General features: G+C 33.7%; 1 protein-coding gene across 1 annotated transcript; it reads left to right on the top strand.

Moving 5' to 3' along the window:
- Positions 1 to 544: 544 nt before the first annotated feature.
- Positions 545 to 21,233, top strand: LOC145557477 (zinc finger BED domain-containing protein RICESLEEPER 2-like). The gene is made up of 4 exons (XM_081618656.1): positions 545 to 587; positions 672 to 2,293; positions 2,371 to 2,712; positions 20,859 to 21,233. Exons 1-4 carry the CDS (start codon positions 545 to 547, stop codon positions 21,231 to 21,233), a joined length of 2,382 nt encoding a protein of 793 aa, XP_081474782.1.
- Positions 21,234 to 21,748: the final 515 nt, after the last annotated feature.

The following is a 21,748-nucleotide window of genomic DNA, read 5'->3' as shown; positions in this document are numbered from 1 at the left end:
TAAAGTATGAGCAGCAAAATTCCCTTTCCTGCCAACATGGGTAGTTTTTGTTGGTTGAATAAATTTGAGTTAACTAGCGTTGCTTACTATTAGAGTTTTCTTTTTGGTGCATGCAGTTTATTCAATTATTAAATAGTATGAACACATGGTTAATTTTTTGTCATTAGTTATCCCATGAGGTGTCTTAATTTTACATCTTATAGAATCAACGTGTTCATTAGTTTAGGACTATCCTTAGTTTGTTTTTATTTCTTTCTTTGTTATGCAAAGTATTAAAATTTTGAAGTTGTTATTCATAGGATAGTACACCAATCGATAATTAGTAAGACAGATTTAAAAAGTATTACTCGTATTGAATAAGTATGTAAAATAACAATTATGCTAATGCATATAGTCTTACTCATATAATACTAAGTATAGATGTGACCGCCAGATTGTGGTTCTTTAATTTTGGGTATGCCGGAATGAACAAAATTGTCTAATGTTGTATTGTATTTTTGTTTGTAGGTTGAACTTTTTTTTTCCCTTCTAATTTCATGCTATAATGGACTATGAAGAGCAAATTCTTGATAATGCAAATGAGAGAGGTAATGATATAATGGTTCATTATATTTCAAATTATATTAATTAAGTGTTTTGTTTCTTTTTAATATGAATATTTGTTTTTGCAGAGCTCGACAATGAAGACGAAACATCTTGTTGTATTAACAATCAAGCAGAAGGTAACAAAAACTCTCAACCTTCCCTGAAAAGAAAGAAATCAGAATCTAATAAAGAGGGCAAGCGTACTTCACCAGTTTGGAATCATTACAACTTCTTTAAAACGGAAGAAGGTTTGTTTGTGCAATGTAAGTATTGCAAAATACAAACATATAAGTATGAGAGTCGTGTTGGTACCTCTAATGCTAAAAGGCACTACCTTGGTTGTGAATCTTATATAAATTACTTGAAAGAAAATAGTATTGATGTTCGTGCCAAACAAGTTTATGATCATAAAGTCTTTTGTAAATTATTTGCTGAAGCTATACTAGGTCATGGATATGCATTGAGTATGGTTGAGCATGAAAGACATAGAAAATTGCTTTCTTATCTAAACCCTGATGTAAGGACGGTTTCTAGAAACACCATGACCAAAATTTGCGTGTCAGAGTATGGTAGCTTAAAGAAACAATTATCTGACATATTAGGAGCATTGACCTCTAGAGTTTGCTTAACTTGTGATTTGTGGCAAGCATGTACGGTAAATGCATATTTTACTCTTACTGCCCATTTCGTGGATAATACTTGGAAATTGCAATCAAAAGTTCTAAATTTTTGCCATTTTCCTCCGCCCCACAATGGCTATGACATTTATGAGCTTGTGCAATCTTTGCTTAGAGAATGGGGTATTGACAAAAATATTTTTACAATCACAGTCGATAATGCCAGTAGTATGAATGCTATGGTTGATAAGCTTCGGAATGATTTAGGTGCTCTCACTTCTTTGCCAATGGATGGTAAGTACTTTCATATTAGATGTTTGGCACACATTTTGAATTTAATTGTGAAAGAAGGTTTGAGTGTTATTGATGAATCTGTGATCAAACTTCGTGAGCTTGTGAAGTATATTTCATACTCTGAAGGAAGGAAAATTAAATTTCAGCAATGTGTTGTAGCATCTAATTCTTTTTTTAAGTCGAAGTTAAGAACGGATACACCTACCAGATGGAATTCTACCTATTTAATGCTTCAAAGAGTGTTGTCAGCTAAAACCCCTTTGAGCTTGTTTGTTACCAGAGAGCATAATTTCGAGTTCGATATTTCATTAAGTGATTGGCAGTCCATACAATCAATATGCGACTTTCTTGAGCCGTTTTATGAGATTACTAAACTCTTTTCTGGTTCAGATTACCCTACTGCTAACCATTATTTTGCCAATATTGTTAGTATTGAGAAGCTTTTAGTTTATGCACATATTCATGACAATCTTAAGATAAGGGAAATGGCAATGAAGATGCACAAGAAATTTGAAAAGTATTGGACCGATTATTCCATGATTTTGTCTTTTGCTGTAATGTTGGACCCTCGTCACAAGTTTGATTTTGTGAAGACCTTGTATGGTATATTATATGTTGATGATGGTATTGATGGGTCTGGAAGTAAGGCACAAGCAATTTATTTGAAATTTGTTACATTGTATAATTGCTATGCTAAATTTGCTACTCCATGTTCGTCATCATCCTTACAAAGTACATCAACATCGCTTCAGCCTCTTGCATTTCGTGCACCATTTAAGATCAGCAATATTTATGAGGTATTTTTTTATATTTTAAATTTTAAATTACATTATTACGTTCCTTTAAAAACTAATTTTAATTATCATTTTTATAGCATTTTGATGAAAATGTCGCTAAGCATAGAATCGGCGGTAATGCATCTGAAATTGATTCATACATGAATTTGCCACTAAGGCCTAGAGTTCCAAATGAAGATTTTGATATACTCAATTATTGGAAAGAACAATCAGTTTCCTTTCCTATCCTCGCCCGAATGGCAAGAGATATATTAGCCATTCCCATTACCTCAGTTGCTTCCGAATCATCTTTTAGTATGGGTGGTCGAATCTTGAATAAGTGGAGAAATTGTCTTTTAGCACCGCATGTTGAGGTTTTGATTACTTCTAAAAATTGGTTAGATGGTTATGATGAAGAAGAAGAGGCTGAAGGTAATGAAGTTAGTATCGAAACTTTATTTTCTTCCTAATTATGGTAAGTAAAGATTTCTATTTATTTTAGCTAATTTTTTTAAATAATTTTTTTTCTACATCTTATTTTTCTTTAAATTTTTTTCATAAATAGGATCTGATGAACGGGTGATGGCATGTTGATCGAGGATGTCGTGCTTAACATTTGACGTTATTTGGACTTCTATGTTTTTATTGGTGATGTACCTCTAATCAGAGGGTGTCTTTTGGGTTGTTATTCCATATTTTGCCAACATCGTGTTGATATTCATAATTATCTTGATACTTTTCTCCTTTTCGTTTAAATTTATCATATATATTGTTATGACTTCATTTATAAGAACAAACAAAATATAAATGAGTATCCATTGACTTATAATAGTGTTTTAAATTTGAGCATTATCGTTCTAATTTTATTTAATCATACTGTATTATTAGAAATTAAACTCTTTATTTGTTTTGGTTCATTGAAAATTGAACTAGAATGATTTATTAATGTACACTTTCCCTTAATTAAAGATTTAAGATGATGGAATAGCGCTTCCAATCTAAGAGCAAAACTGTAATATCTAATCAATTAGGGGTCACTAGGTAACTATGATTTAGGTAAGTAGTAGTTTATGTTAGGTGTTTATTATTTAAAACTTAATCAAGTTGAGTGTTATTTTGGGTTTAGATCATTGTCAGGTTGGGTTATCAGGTCGGGCCAAATCGGTTGTCGGTCAATATCCATTTGGGTTGATAACAAGTTATGACAGGTTGTAATCGATTTCAGGTTCTAAGCAAGTCGAGTACTAATCGGGTTCAGATCATATTCAAGTCGGGTCAAATCGGTTTTTGGTTAATATCAAGTTGATTACAGGTTCGGGTTCAGGTCATACAGTATCAGGTCTATTCAGTTATCAATTAATTTTGGGTTTGTTCGGTTCAGGTTCCATGTCACTGTTTTCACCTATTCTTCGGGTCGGGTCAGATTTTGACAGCTCTAACTCTAGGTCTCTTCCCACTTCCACTATTGTCCTGTTGAATATCATCTACATCTCCTTTAAATTGCATTGTCTTCCTTTGTTCTTTATATAGTGCCCACTGAAGTTTCGGCCTCCACTTTGGTTCTAATTGGTGACCATCCTCCAACCATGCTCACATAAGAAGTTCCTAGGCTTGGGACATACAGAGTTATAGAATATCTTATGTGCATTTTGCATTCGGTCATCCTCGTTGTGCTCACTCCTAAGTTTACCAGCTTCTTTATAATAACTTCCCCACAAACCAATATCTGGAGCAATTCATCTCCAACAGTTTTCCAACATTTTGGCCGTTGGTGGCAGGATATGTGGCTTTTGAGCTTGATCCAAATCATACAATTTAGAAACCTTTAGCCACAAAATGATGTTTTCTAGTTTGATTCAATTAATTTATCGATGCAATTCTCCAAGTAGCTAGCAATTAGTGCTTCACCTTTTGCTACATACCAAATACGAGAGGGTTGTTGTTGTTAATTCATCGGCGACGGTTGCGTCAACGGTTCCGGAGGGTACTGCGGGATCTCAGGAATATTTTCTTCGTCTTCACCAAAACTCAGAATTGCTTGCCTGGTTACCATGAGGAGATTGTTCATAGTTATCAAAAGATTGTTTTGTTATTGGAGAAATTTCTTAGGGAGGATTTTTAATAGAAGTACTTCTCATTTTTTTGTAAAAATTGTTGAAAAGAATGGTGATTAATGAAGGCTGAATCTAAATCTACAAAATTTCCTAAATATTGTGAATAATTAGGAAAATTAGGATCCATTTACTGAGGATATTATTAATAACTTGAGAAATAAATATCGATAAATCGAAATTTAATAGAGTAATGTGTTTTTTTTACTAGGAAAAAATGACTGAAAATTTGTGTCTATTTATCGAGCAAAAAGAAATATAACCGTTCCCAATTTTTTTTTTAGGTAAATTAGTCAAAATTCTCATGCAAAATTGTAAACGGTAAAAAATTATTAGTAATCAAACTTGGTGACTGACAGGGACACGTGGCAGCTCATAACTGGTCGCGCTGACGATCCCTGTCAGCGAGTACTCTTTGTTTAAATTTTAACCTTTGTTTTTTATTTTTATTTTTATTTTTTTTAATTTAACATGGATTGACCACCATTATTGTAGCTTTTCCATTTGCCATTGTTATGGGCATTTGTCCAATTTATTATGGTCATTTTTTTTATTGCCCATGAATGTGAACCTAAATTACCCTTTTTTCCACGTAATTCTCCTCATGGGAAAAACTATGTCCATGAGTGAAAGTGCACTAAATCCGACCCGTCATCTGATCTATCATCCAACTCATCCATCAACTTGTTAAGAGTATCTCCAATGGCAAACTACAAGGTATTGTAGCTTGCTTTGCCACATCAGATTTTTAAACTACAATGGTTTTAAGCTACAAAGTTCTCCATTAGTTGGCTACATCACTTTGTAACTTGTCATATCAAACATTTGTTTATTTTTTTTATTATTATTTCTGTTTATGTTTGATGGCTGATAAAATTTTTGGATAATATAATAATTTTGCTTAATATATATACAAGATTGTGATTGTTTTTTTTTTTTTTTTTTTTGAATGAAAATAAGCTCTTTACGCTTTAGTAAACATTTTTTTTTTTGATTTAATAAAAAAAAAAAGAATTTGATTTTGAAAAAAAAAACATTAAAATGTTAAGAAAGATAGTGATGACCCCAAAGCAGCATATATCTTCTACTCCAATTTTCCAGCATTTGCATGCCAAACCGTCACCCACACATAGACACATAGTAATTATCCAATTGATTGTAACTAATTTTATTACTTTTAAAAAAAAAAAAATTGCTTCTATTTTTTTCAAGCAGTGTTGCTCAACAAAGCAGGTTTGCAATTATTGCTCCAATGATTAAGCTACTGCTTTAATACTTTCTAAATTTGCAAGCAGGTCCTTCTAGTAAACCATTGGAGATGCTCTAAGTATATTATTATTAAATAATTTAATGGTTATTTGCAATGTTAGGATATTAAGGATTTTTTAAATCTTGATTTTAATTATGCAAGTGTAAGATTGTATTTAAATAGTTTATTTTACCTGATTTAGCACCTGATCCACCAGATTCATCCATGGATAATGGGTTGATCGGACGTAGATGGAGGTAAATTAGGAGATAAAAGGATCGGGTGACAAATGGATCGCTGGTAGATGGAGGCAAATGAAGCATCACTCAACCCACCTTCGATCCATTGCTACCCCTAATTATAAGAGTAAAGTCATTAATATTGGTTTCCCATTTTAAGAGTAACGTCATTAGTCGCCCACTTAGAGTGGTAATAAAATAATACAATAACTAGCTTAGGTTCCGTGTTATGCACAATTATTTTTAAAGTTAAAAATTTCAATAACATTGAATAACATATACTCCCTCTATTTTTTTTAAGAGTGTATCACTTTGACCACCACATAAGTCAATGCAATACTTTGACAATTGGAGTAGTATCTTTCAAGTTCATTCATTTCTAAAAAAAAAAAAGATAAAATAAATATTATGAAAACATACACCGTCTAATCCAACCTCTACATAATAAAAATCACATTTATCATTATCAATGATACTCAATTAGTCAAAGCTATTACACTTTATGTATATTGCAAAAATCAAAGTAATGCACTTATAAAAAAAAAATTATAATTATATTCCCTCAATTGCTCTATAATATAATTTTAAGTGCTCCAATACATTTGGATTTTGCCTATACAATTAAACAACACTTGGATCAATGTTTTAGTTTTATACATAAAATTAAACGGATAAGTCTTGTATGTGGCTAGCCGCACGGTGTATCCACATTAGTTTGTAAGAGTAATCTTCATTTCTATCTATGTATGAGTAACTGTAGACACCCGAAAATGTCTCCCCAAAACCAAACCCGATAATGAACAACCTTTCACAGCCATTATTGGTCGGGTTGAGTATTTAATCTTGGGAGTGCTTAAATCCATATTTCTATCCAATACATTTCATAAACCAACTCAATTCTTAGCCCATTTCCCCACACTATAACATATTCTCCTCTTTTCGTATCCACATCACAAAACTGAGAGAACCTGATTTTGTGGCCCTATAATTTTCATCCAATTATTTTTTGGTTGGATAGGCCTTTCAATAAGATTTCCAACGGTATATCATAAGCCCAATTCCGATTTAAAACGAAGAAGATATGAGCAAAACACTAAACTCGGCCCAAAACCGACACCCTTTCACTAAAATGGTCATATCATAAAATCTACAAATTATTTTGACCTAATTCTAATTGTGTTGGAAAGTAGACGTGATAATATTTCTAATGATATATTATATGTCTTATTCCGATTTACGGATCAAAAGTTATCGTAGTTTTAAAAAGGTGTTAAAAAACTGGAATTACCGCGCATAAAGCTAAATTGGCGTGTCACGGCGCCTGATGACGTGGCACAACGTAGGTACTGTAACACGGTATGCTTCACGTGTCACGGTGCTTTCCCGTGTTTTTTCCGCGTTCCTTTTCTCACGCACTTATGAACTTGGACGCAAAAAAAGTCCCGCGTCACTCCATATTTTGCCGTGTCACGGTGCACCTGCAGTGACACGAGAATTTCCTGGGTTTTCTCCGCGTAAAAGCTGAAACGCGTTTAATCATTTTAGGGACTGTTATTTCCCCGCGTCGCTCCACATTTTCCCGTGTCATGCCAGCAGGCATGTCATGCCAACTTCTTGCGTGTCACGACGCCCCAAATTTATGGTTTTATCTTTTTAGGGTTTTGTGTGTTCCCTCTTCTCATTTTCCCTATAAATACTCCCCTCCTTTCCGCATTGCGGGGCACCAAAAAATCATTCTCTCTCTCCCTACATAAAAAATCATTCTCTTCTCCCTCTTTAACCTAATTGCTAACTTCCATATTCTTCCATAATACTTCCTTTAAGCACTCCAAGGAGTCCATACTTGACCCGAGGTTTTGTCCTTAAACCAAGGCGTGAAAGGTAGAAATAACTGAGGGTTTGGACCAAATCAACTCTACTTTTTATCTAAATTAATTTCCATTTAATTTATTATTTATTGAAGTTACTAACAATTTATTCATGATGTAGAAATTCAAGGAAGCGCGGAATGTGAGTAATTAATTAATTTAATTACTTATTTTATTTTAATATTGCTAATATCACGATTAGGTTTATTATTATTTGATTTGACTAACGATATTATTGTTGAATTGCTTCCAATATTAATGTTTATTCTATTATTATTTATGATCACCATATTGCATGTTAAAGGGAATATGTGATTGAAAATCACGCCTAATAAGATAATTTGGACAATCGGTTTAGGTTCCCTTGATCTTGTTATTTAATCAAGTGATCACGAATATTTTAGAATTATGTGTTGCATTAATATTCAACAAATTTAGAATAATAATAGTTTGGAGCGAATTGAATATTTTGTTTGTATGCCTTTTAGATTACAGGAATACTTTTCACAATAAGAATCGAGTAGAGGCCAATACCGTCGAATGTGACTCCATGACTCATTTCGTACCTCCCCGATCCTCCTTTCGTGGTTCCGAACCATATGGAGTTAGTAATCTCATGGATTATGAATGGGGTGTAACCTTTACGGGTCAATTGTTGTTGCCTATCGTTGTCCCTTTTCGTGGTTTCCTTATAATGATTCGTGAACGGTTTACAAGTTCCTCAAAAACTTGTTGGCGGCTCCCTACTTTCCTTGTCCCTAATCGTGTCCCTAATCGTAATGTCAATTCCCACTTCCTATGAGTGCCAAGCATATTCACACATGCTTTTACGTAGGCGCGCTTCGAACGACGCCTACAGTAACCTTATTTTTTCATGAGAGTAACCCCATGTTCTCCATAAAAGTAACCCAAATTTATTATACTAGTAAAAACAAGTAATTTAGAAATAAGTAACCCTTTTTGTTCATTCGAGTAACCCCTATTCTTTTGTTTTAAAAATAAAAGAATAATTCCACTTATTAAACAGAGTAATCCATTTTTCTTTTTTAAGTGACCTACATATACTTTAAGGTAACCATATTTGCTCATTATCGTGACCCTTATTACCTAATTAATTGTCTTATTATATGTGATTATGTGAAATGGCCACACCATGTGGCTAGCCACATATAAGAATTTGTGAAATTGAACACACTCTTGAGTGTGTACTTTATAAAATTATCTCAATCTATATATTTTTTTCCCTACCTTTTAAAAAGTATGAGATAACTGTTTTAAATGGTGTTTGGACAATTATACCCTCTAAAATGTATGTTTATTTAATTGCCCCCATCAATGTTAATCAAATCTTTTTTCAAAATTCTGAAAAATAGTGTGCGGATATTTATACCCCTAAAAATATTGTTTACTTATTATCTCTCATTAATGCTGCCAACAACTTAAATTATGACGTAAGGCCAAATTGAAAGAAATTCTCGAATATTGCTAGCATGGCGCGTGCATCGTGCGCGTTAGCCACCCTAGTAATATCAAATGTTTGTAATTTACATTTGTTGATGATTACAAACATATAATCATTGTTCAAAGTTTCTCAAATTGAGGCACTTACAAATAAGCAGGGAGTATATATATATCTATAATATTTCATATTTTGAAGCTTATTTACATTTTTTTTAAAACTTGAAGCTTATTTAAATTGTGAATAAAAGATTAAAAAAAAAAAATTTAAAAATCATTTTGATACCTAGCTTGCTTAGCTATATTATCGACAAACAACCGGTTAAGTCATAATATACTTGTAGTTATTTATTTTTATTTTATTTTATTTTTTTAGCCAATAATATATTTGTTTCTCATATAGAGTGGATGGAGTCAAAGTTGAATTATTTTGAAAAATTCAAGTTGATATTTATCATTTTTTTTTAAAATTTGTATACTTCCTCCGTTTCCGATTATGCAACATAACATTTTCCAAAAACGGATGTTACACCTATAACTATAACTATTTTTTTAGTAAATTTTTTTGTATGAAAATACCAATGCAACATACCCTTGCTTAATTAACTTCATTACACAAATTAACTTCACTACACAAATTTTAAAATATGTTATCACTACACAAATTAAATAATATGTAACTAATTAACCTTAATTATTTCATCCATTATTACAGTCCTAACCCACAATCTCTCTCCTCCCTCACAACCACATCCACCACCACATTTTCTCTCTCCTCCCTCTCGCCACCACCATTTTTCTCCCTCTTCCCTCTTTTCTCGCAACTACCACACCACCACCATCCAGAGCAATTTGTTGTCTCTCCTTTTCATCAAATTCACCGTCCCTCCTCGTTAGAGTTGTTGCCCTACTCCTCGTTTGAGCTGCCAACATTTTCTCCTTCCTCTTGTTCAAAACGCCGCAACCTTCTCTTGCCTTGTTAATGTTGTCACCCTCCTTGAAATTATAACCCTAGAAAAGATAATTTGATATTGGGCTTGGAAAACTTAGATCTAAAGCAAAAATGGTGAAATATGGGAGGAAAAAGGAGCGGTGGCGGGAGCGAAGTAGCTTCGCAATGTGGATCCAAGTTGGGTGGATTCAGTTTTAGATTTTGGTGGTGGTGAGATGGTGGTTACAAGATGGGTGAGGATGGTTGGGAGTTGGTTTGAACTACATGCGGAATTTCCTGCGACATATCTAGATTTTAACCTAGGCATCATACATCCATTCGAAATTAGGTTTAATTAGATTAGGCCTAATTTCTGATCGGGCTTAGTCTTATTGAGTTTTGATTCATTTCGTTTTAAGTCAAGCTAGTTCATTTCATGTTTTTAGGCTTCAATCAATAGTGCATTGACATTCCTTACTCTAATCCGGCATAAAGATGGAATTATTTATCATCGCACCAATTCCGGTCGGGATAGGTGACCAAAAGTAGATGTCTACACAACCCTTTCCTATGGAGCTTCCAAGTGTAACCGTTGAGGAAATGTCGGAAGAGGGATTTGGTTGGAGATGGAATATATTTTCCCTACGTGGATCAAACAGTGCTCAAGAAAATATAGAGTTATGAGATGCGTGTTGATCTGAACATTGGCGACTTGGTTTATTGGAAGAATGTTGAATATGGCAAGTTTACAATTAAGTTTATTTTGAGCATAATGAAGAATGAAACCGATACTTTAGATGAAGAGTGTTGGGATGTGATTTGGTAGTTGGAACACTTCAGTTTAGCAGTGCTTTAGAGCCTTTTTATGGCTAGCTTGCCATGCCATGATCACATTTTGGGAAATCTAAATCGTTTCAAGCGTAGGCTAACTAATGACCCTAAGTGTTTAATCTGTGTAGGTGCGTCGGAAGAAAGCACGCTCCATATTGTTCGTGAATGACATGCAGCCCTCATGATATGGCGGAAAACTTTAAGTCCATCCATAAGACATCGATTTTATCAAGGAACTCTATGTAACACCTAGAAATTCCTTTCCTTTAAAATACCTGTTTTGCTCTTTTTAAAACTCAAAATAGGAAAATATAAGATATTACCGCCACCGCGAAAACGGCTAAAGCAATTATCAAAGACACACAGCGGAAGACTGTCTTTAAAAACATTCAAAACAAGTTAACTTAGAAAGTCAACCCGACGAAAGTAAAGTCAAACCAAAGTCAAACGAAGTCAACCTACAACTTGTAACCATTGTAGGCCCTTAGTAAAACCAAATAAAACTTAAAACTTTTGCGTTTGTCTCAAAAGCATAATATAATATAATAAATAAAGAGATGAATCACATCATAGTCTTATGGAAACTAAGCATGCTTCTCTCTTCGCTCTTCACTCATGCCCATCATGAATATGATTCATCACCTGAAAAGCTCCTCTCTACTTATCCCCACTACTCACCATTAGAAATGAGTCATCGTAGGGCCAAAGTAAAGACAAGACCAAACAAACATGCAAACACACAATCATCAATGCTAAGTACATAAGCGTAAATAGAACACTTTAACATGCTTTCACCTTATCATCACACAACTTACCTTGTTGCACCTGTTTACAAACACACAACATACGACATGGCCATCCAATAAATAACTAATTTATTTATTTAGCTTGATTACGCATCGAACGGTTTTCCCCCCTAACTTGCCCTAATAAGCGGGTACTAACACGGGAGCTAAACGTGCCAGTATAAAAGAACCATTCGTAAGTCGCAAAATTCCTGCGCATAATAAAATGGAAAGTACAGCGTCCTGTACCCCCAGTAGAAGTTATGGTTAAATATAAAACCCCATAACTCCGATCCCCCCATATGTTCATACTCAAGGTATATACGTTCCAAGAGTTTTGGTGCGTAATCTCTTTCACTTTACGTTATTTACATATTGTTAGACTTGGTGACGACTCTCAAACCATAATCGTTCATAATAATTAATCAAACAATCAAACATACCAATTTAATTCTTGAATAATTAGTAACCACATAATATTTAATGTTGAACCGTTTTTAAATCTACCTCGGTGTCAAAGACACCTTAAACGCATAATGCGCCACAAATCCTATCCCTCGGTGTTAGTAACACATTAAGTGCACTAAGGCACCAAAATATAATTTATTCATCTTGTACAAAGACACTTAAATATCTCTTTCCTCATGCTTATAGCATCAATAAAAATTATGTGAACCATAATAAAATTCCTTTTCAATATTCCAAACCAAATTAAACATTTTGTTTAATTAAATAAACCTTCAAACGTGCCAATAATAAAAATATGGTTCAATGACAATATTTCAATATCACCCATTCCAATAAATATTTTATTTCAAACAATCATGCTTCACAAATAATTCACCAAAACCATTCTCAATCCGATCAATCCAATTCAAATCACAAAATCTCATTTCAATTCAACCATTCCAATCAATTCCTAGCATGACACTAACTTGGAATCAATTAAGTAAATCCTAGCATGTTTCTACACGCTTAATAAATTTATGAGTACGCGTACGTACCTCAAATAAGTGACAGGGTAAAGTCGTATCCCCTAATCAAAAATAATTACCTAAATCCTCTAACTAAAGTAGATAGGGAAGTAGGGTCGAACTCCACAGGGAAACAAGTCTTTTTACTACTAATTAATTATTATAATATAAATTATCTAAGTAACCAATATTTTTATGAATAAAATCTAAACTACGGAGAATAAAGTCGAAAGGAATAAAGTAGGGAGAAAATCAAATATTAAAGGCCTAGGGCATAAGTTCACTAACAAACAATATTCCAGGGCAAATCATAATAAGCAATCATCAAGCATTGGTTAATCAGATTATAAAGGGCTTTCACTACGTATTATAAGCACAGAGTTAATTTACCGGTATTAAATCTCATTTGTCGAATCTCGACTTAACCATTTATAAATTATTCCGCCTATTGAAACTAAGCCTAAATATCAATTCTCATATGTCGAATCTCGAATTAATATTGCTAGACTCATACAATTAAATCTGGTCAAACCTAATTGCATAGCATTAAAACAATCAATAGGAAATCAACCAAGCATTGATAATTAACAATCACAAAATTACCCCTTCATATCATTTATTAGATCCCCATAAACCCTAGAAATTAAATTACTCACAAATCATCATGGCTAAACTAATCAAATAAATAAATAAAAGCATAATCAAGAAAGCAAATAAAACAACTGAAATTAAAAGGGAAGAAATTGTTACCAAAAAGAAATCTGGAATTAAAGGAAGAATTAAGAACAAAAGTTGAGAGAGAATTTAAGAGAGAGAAAAATACTAAGTAGAGAGAGAAAGTCTAAGAAAAAAGGTAATCTAAAATTTCCGTACAAAATCGTACTTAAACGTTTTCTAAAACAAGAATTAAAACTAAACTTAATCAGGTCTTCTAAAAAACGCGCGCCCGATCGGGCGAAGGGCCGCCCGATCGGGCGCGCCTTTTTCTTCGCGTTCTTCCCAAGCAGCATCGCCCGATCGTGCTAGATGTTCGCACGATCGGGCGCGCCTTAGCATATACAGCACTAAGGTCTTGCCGCGCCCGATCGGGCTAGAGGTTGCCCGATCGGGTCCTTGCTCCCCTTTGAGGCTTGGACTTCGATTGGGCTAGATTTCTCGGCCCAATCCGGATTTCCTCTCGGGTCTTGGATACTTGATCCAAATGCCTCGGGATCCCAATTACCGAGCCCTTAATCACCGGCTCTCACCGATCCCGGGCTCCAAAAGTGGTCGTGTCCTTCTAGCTTCCGTAGTTGATCCATAAAGCCCGGGAAAATGCTCCAAGAGTGCAATTTCCTGTAAAATACAACTAAAACTACGAAAACACTAGAACACACAAATTAGTAATAAAAGTGGCCCAAAAGAGCCAAAAACACTACTAATAACGACCAAGGGACGGGGGTAAAACACTATATAAAATGGACATATCAATAAGCCCTTAAAAAAGCCGAATACACTACAATAAATTCTGAAACCAAGTCTCTTACATAAAGAGACAATAACACTATATTACTTCTCCTTATATACACAGCAACTAAAATTCACTTTAAACAACTAATAATAATCTGAAAATTATTTAAAACCCCCTAAATAACTTCTCTTTTAATGGGTAATTAAACCCTTTTTTATAAAATCATCAAAACCAACACTAGGCTCGATTTCCAACACTAAAACTAATCAAAAACCTCTTTAAAACTCCATTACATTATACAATTTATGCCCAATAATAATTGGAAACATAAAACACATTAAAAACCCCAATTCAATTTATCATAGAACCCTAAAATCACATCCTAGATGAATTAAAACCCCAATGTATGAACCATAACCCAAAATCTGAAATTTTAAAACCAATTATAATCTAAAAATTAGTTTTGAATCATTAAAAACATGATTTGATACTAATTAAATAAGTTTCAATAATAAAAATCCAAAACCACTACTAATATATATAATTATACAAATTAAAGAAATTAAACCAAACGAGGAGAGAGATCAGAAAGGTGTGATGATGATGATGACGACGGTGGTGAGGGGTGTCGGCGCCGATTTCCGATGGGTGGAAGAGCAGCCACGCAGACCCGAGCACCATGTGAAGTGGTCTCACGCAAGAAATAAAGAGGAAAGAGAAAAAAAGAAGAGAAGGAAGAGGAGAGGGGAAGCCCGTGGCCGGCTGGGGTCGCTAGTAGGTGGCCGACCGGCCGTTCCCGGCGGCTGCAGCAGCGTGGGGTGTGGAAGTGCAGCACTTGGAAGTTGGAACCCATGGTGCAATCCACTTTGACCATTTGACTTTTTGTGTGGGGAATTTTAGGGATTTAGTAGATTTATATAGTGTAGAGTAATTAGAGTAGGTTTAGGCTTTATAAAGTCATGGACTTACATGATAAAATAGTTAACCCAAATAAAAAAGTAGGATGAATTGGTTTATTAAGAAAAAAAGCTGAATTTGGATTAAATACTTATTGACCCAAATATAAAACTTGCTTTATTTATAATCCAATAATTAAAATAGTTTGACCCAAAATATATTTTATAATTAAATAAATAATATATAAAATACATTAAAATACGGGGTATTACAGTCTACCCCCTTAAAAGAAGTTTTGTCCCCGAAACTTAGGTACGAAAACAAGAAAAAGCTCGCTTGAAAACAAATAAGTGCTTGTAATTTCTTAAAATTTCCTGAATATTTTTAGTTGTTGTACTTTTGTGATACTTACTTTCTACCTCATCTATTCACAAACTAGTGTGTAAGATAATAAATTTACTAACAAACTTACACAAAATAATGTGTAAACTATTAGACTATCTAACAAACTCACACTAACATTAGTGTAAGAATCAACTTTGGCAATAAACTTACATATCCTAGTGTGTAAGACAATCAACTAAATAACAAAATCAGTGTGAAACTGATCGAAAAAGAACTTAAAATGACAACATTAAGGGAAAAGCGTGTAATTATATCACACTCTACCCCCCCTTAAAGAAAACGAGTTACGCCCCCGTAACTCCACTTAACTCAAACTTAGAGTTATGTTGTTCTTTTTCTCATTGCATCCTTGGTAAAATCATAATATTTCTTAATATCATTCCTTATTGCGAGTACCAATAATATTGTTAATCCTTAATTCATCATACTATAATAATTACACTATCTTTTACCAATCCTTTAGTAAAAGTATGAAGCACTTTGCTATCCAAAACCTTGATTATGTCTAGCTTTCAACTCAATAGTTTCCTTTGCAACTAATACATTTAGTTAATGTTCTTTGACAATGACTTATGAAAAATGTCTTATACCTTACCAAGGTCCAATGATAAGGCTAAGTTATTCGCCACTTTACCAATTTTACGCAAACTTGCATTATTATATACTTTGGACTATCCTCTTTATTATTTTCAAAATTTATCCTTTGTTTTATGGGTTACACTTTCAATAACACTTGTCCCTTGTTTAACTAGCACCACTCAAATCCATTCGTGAATACTTTTCACTTACATCACTTTATGTTTTAGTTCTTTAAACGATCATCTCACTTATATTCCTTGACATAGTGAACTTTCATGGCTATGTCTATGCAAAAACTTAAAATTTTTCCATGACAATGGTAGCTTGTATGGTGATCTTGTGTTTGTTTTCACTCTAATGCTATCTTTACATCCTTTTTGAAATTGAATACACATGCTCTCTACATGACCTCCAAAGTCAAATATTCCTTATGTTTGTCCATTTATTACTTGGTGGATGTTGTTATCGCCCTCAATGTATTACCAAAGTTCTCATGTATACCTTCTAGGATCTTGAAAGAAACTAGAAATCTCTATCTAATATGATATTCTTAGGAACTCCATGTAGTCTCACAGCGAATTTGATGTTAGCCTTCGCAAGTTGCTCCATCCCCCAAGTTTCCTTCATCAGTTTTAAACATCGTGGACTTAGGCAATTTATCCACCACAATCTAAATGAAACAATCACTGTAAACCATCAATACACCTTTATCAAATCCTTTTACAACTTGTCCTTTCCAGTGTGTATTTCACTTTCCTTCCATTATATTTCCTTTAGACTTCTTACTTTTACAAAGTATATTCAAGCTTTTATCTCCATGAATATTAAAATAACACATCCTCTTACGAATTCGACCCAATTCACATTCTCTTCTTGATTTTTCTTCATTTCCTCGAATATTGTTGGTCTCATACTCTAGTTACCCTAACATTTTCTTTACTTTTTTTTCCAGCACTTTCGAGGAGGTTAATTTCCTTATTCCCCATTAACTTTATCATTATTACCAATGTATCCATCCAATACACTACTCTCCTTTCAATGATACTGAATGTCCCATCCATGGTCCTTTATCACCTCCAATCATTTCTTGTTACATATTCAAATCCTTATGTGTGAGTGTCTACTTCAAAATTTAAACTTCACTCGAATATGCATGTTTCAATACAAAATTATTTCACACTTATTACTCCTCATGAACTTTCTATTATTCTCCGCCAGGGCATTCACTTGTCAATGATCCTTTCAAATCCATCAAAAATCTTCTACACTATTGTCCAACTTAAAAAACCTCAAACAACAATTTATTTATCACATAGTCCATAATTCACCGCTTCTATATTTGCTACACCAACAGTTACCTCTATACTTTACCACAAGGTCTCCCAAAATGGTCCTTTCTTCTATCACAACTCACTCTTAGGAAAATCTTGGGTGCATTCGCTTCTATCCTAACATCAGCAAACTACATTACATGTGTTCTCATTGCCCTTCACTTCCATATTTCGAATTCACCAAAATACCTTCACTGAAAACATTGGGTTCTATAAGTCCATAAACACTGGATGCTATAAGTCTATAGAAATTATAGGTGATTCATTATCCCAAAAGCCAAAAATGAAAACTCAAATCATCCAAATCTCGTCATAAATGCCAATTTTGAAATGTCCTCTTTCGAATATTCTTTCTTCGTAGTTCCTATCCTTAAGTCTAACCTCGAAATTATATTTGCTCTTTTTATTTGATCAAACGAATCGTCGCATTAAATCAAAGATAATTATTCTTCATTGTCATGTTGATCAATCCCCCATAGGCACTTTACAGACACTTTCCTCCTTCCTCTTTAACAATTACATGCGCTCGCAAAGGCGATGTAACCTTCTTTCAATGACTTCAATAGTATCTTCCAACTTCACTTAACATTTATATCCTTTACTTATACTTCTCTTATTTACATTTCTACTCTAATCAATCCATAATCTTTTTTCTAGCATCCCTTGAATAAATCTCGTGACCCATAAATATTCTCAACTTCAATCACCTCATAAACAATTCTTACTCAAATTATATCAACACATCTCAATCAAATTCATAAATCTTGTCATAAATTCTACTCTTTTATGACATTTTCATATCCATAGTTCAATATTCTCGATACTTTCAAGTATATCGTGTCTTCATAGTTCAAATTTCCTTAATTTTCAAGAGTTACTCAAGCAACCTTCATACTTCTTCTCATTTCCAAAATATTCCTTTAAAGCTTCTTTAGCTATCTTCTTGGCCTTTCACCTACCTTCTTTCTTGTTGTGACTCTTTATCTTTATCCTTAGTCTCACCTTCTTTTCAATGAATACATGAATTGATTATTCTTAATACAATTCAATTAAACTCCCAAAAACTTAATGTCTTGACAACCACCATTGAAACTCATAGTTCGCCATCCTTTAACTCATTCCTTCAAATTTAAAGCAACATCATTTTCTTGAATACCTAGAGATCTTAACAACTTGGAGCACTACTCTAAAACAAGCAATATTTTAATTTCCACTTAAACTTCATGATATTGTCCTTCTCTCTGCATGAAAGACTGGTATAACTTATTTCGGGTTTGCTATCTCAAATGTCCCTCAAATACGAATGGGTGTATTCACAACTTGTTCGTTCCCATTGACATGATAAAATCAACTCTCTCTAGTACTTACCATACAAACTTTCATTCACTCTCAAATTCTCAAGACACATTTTTCCTTTAAACAACTTGCATAGCTCTTTAACTCAACCCTTATAAACCGTGGGAGTTGATCTCCCTCTGGTGTTTAGGTGGTTTTCATTTTTTAACACTATCTTGCTACACCCTTTTCCACTACGAGATTATTGGTGGTTATATTATCCTTGGCAATCTATCAAGTTTGCCTTACTACCTTGCTTAAATCATTTCCATCACTGGAATTGTTTCTTGTCACCATACTTCCCTGATGATAAAACTGGTTGCTATATAGGTTTGGTTGAAACACTTAGCTTCCTATTATTCTAATCAACTAACACCTACCAATAAACTTTAATCAAGAAACAATTGTTATTTAATTCGAATTAAGGTTTGAGGTAAAATATTTTTGTCCTCATTCCCAATAATTCAAATGCATAAAATCATGATTGATAAACAACCATAGTTCATATAATTAAACAAACAATCAAAAATAAAAATATCCCCATGAATTGCTACTCAAAAATTAAAGGAGAGAAAGGAATAAGTAGCTCTTGGAAATACAATAGAAATCATAAGGTTGTTGAACAACTCTAAAAGAGTAGGTGAATAAATTGAAGAACTCTCCAAAGTGGTAGCATTGCTATGACTCTTTGAAGTAAAATAGTCATTCTCATTACCAAGGTTAAAGAATAAATACTCATAACTCCTAAATAATATGTCAATATTCTCAAGGTTGAACATAGGAAAATGTTCTCAAGGTTCAACAAAACAAAAGTCTTTAATATTTCAACAAAATAATGATTTCTCAAGACTCCGATCATATATTAAAATATATATGCTTAATTCTCCATCCCAAAATAAAAAATAACTTTATTCAGAAGAAATGATAAGACACTAAGCTTACAATGTCAAACTTCAATTGATTTGAATTGAGTATCCCTCGGCTTATATAATAACTTTCATCATTACTCATCTCTAATCAATTCCTATGCTCACCACTCTTGGGCTCTTGTTCAATTTTGATTCCAATTCAAACTCGTGTTCAAAGACAAGACATATTCCTCGAATGGGTATAGAATCACAATTTCTCCTAATTACAAGCTCTTTAATCATTAGTATCAATCTCTTAATTCTCATACCTTTGTGTCTCCGTACACAAGTGCACAAAACCCAAGTACTCATTTTTAATAACTAGACAAGGTGTCACAACAACAACTATACCAAAACACAATACTCACACCCATGTGATGATGTGCATCCTAAAATTTCTTCCAAAATACATCTCAAATAAGAACATTAAAGCGAACAATCCTAACATAAGCAATTGAACTCTCAAAATCCTTAACATTCCTCAAAATTCTCATCATGGAAACTCACAAGGTATGGGTTTAGGGATCCTACAAGAAAACAAGCTTGACTACCAATAGAAAACCCTTCCCATAACAATATAATACAGTTTTTTTGCAAAAAATTAAGTTCGGTGTTCAATCATACAATCTTGATAACTCACATATAATATTTCGCATATTGCATGCTTTCATCAATAAACATTTAGTCATACAACATGCTTGAACACCTCATACAAAATATGCACTAGAACACTTGGTGAGAATTAGAGGAGTCAGGTATAAGTTTTCTTCTAATTGACATTTTGGCCTGAAATCATGTCTAGGACGCTTGAATTTAGGGTTTGCTGAGGCTAGATCCTTTTCTTCTTTGATTGATAGGTTGGGTGATTGGTTTTTAGTAGGTTTTTCGAAGAAGGTTGTTTGGCTGGTGATGACAAGGATTTTTCATTTATATTGGCTTTTTCTCAACCACCTATCGATATTGAATTGGATTCTAGAGGCCCCACATTTAACTTATCCTAAGTGTCTACTTCAAACACCACATATAAAGTTACCGTGTATTCCTAGTCTATAATTTTTAAAAGCTCTTCCACGTCACTGTCTTCTGTCATCACCTTCCTCCCTGTAGTAAGATTCTTCCCAAACCTCATGCACCATAACTTATACTCCCCAAACTTCACTTCACTTTGAAGTTTCTTATCACAAACTTATTGAAGTTTCTTATCACACCTAGAAGAATCCGTTGTGATTACTTAGACTGAGTACTTAAAAGGGTTAGATGCAGTGAGAAGGCATCAGCAGCAAGTGGTAGTTTCAGCTATTGTAGAGCCAACAGGTAGTGAAGTAATGCAGTTGGCTTCACCCTCTGGGAAAAAGGTTACCATCCCTAGATTTGCTTCAAAGAAGAGGAAGCATATAGATACTAAGGGAAAAGGAAAGTGCAATAGTAAGGATAAAGGGAAGGGCAAGAGTAAGGCTAAGGGGAAAGGGAAGTGTTCTAATCCTAACTATGAAATCAGAGCAGAAGTAGATGAAGGGAGTGAGTCTGATGCTTCATTGCAAGAAGAAGATTTAGAGGAACAGGTGGATGAAGATTTGTTTACTATGGATCTGAAGGAGGAAATACTTTAAGGAGTTAACTCTTCACTAGGGCAATCAGCTGAAGTTTCAGCAAGACTAACTAAGAGTGTTGCGAGGCTTAATAAGACCTTAAGGGTGGGTTAAATTTGGATTCAGAGCTTGAATATGATTCAGAAGAACCTGGTAACCTAGATGGATCAAATGATGAGGTGGAGAATTGTCATGTATTCAATGTAGAAACTGATTTTAACCATCCAATTAGGCTGAAATTGGGTTTAAGGTTTGCATTGAGATCTTTAGAAAAGCACTTAGGCAGCATGCTGTTGAGAACAAGTATTATTACTACTATCTTCATAATGGAAAGAAAGTAGTCACCACTTATTGTAAGCAAAGGTGCAAGTGCCCTTAGGATCCTAAAAGATCTAAGAAGCAGGCTTGTACTTGTGGAGAAGTACTTTGTGACTTCAAAGTTTTAGGAAAAAGAAAAGGTTGGAAGATACATTTGTGATCACAAGAATGAGGCTCAAGCACACCTATAGAACTGATACCTTGAGGATTGGAGAAGT

This window comes from Chenopodium album, chromosome 9 (assembly GCF_948465745.1).
Source record: "Chenopodium album chromosome 9, dcCheAlbu1.1, whole genome shotgun sequence".
Lineage (NCBI taxonomy): Eukaryota > Viridiplantae > Streptophyta > Magnoliopsida > Caryophyllales > Amaranthaceae > Chenopodium > Chenopodium album.
The sequence above is the reverse complement of the archived record's forward strand: the minus strand, read 5'-3'. Positions and strand labels throughout refer to the sequence as shown.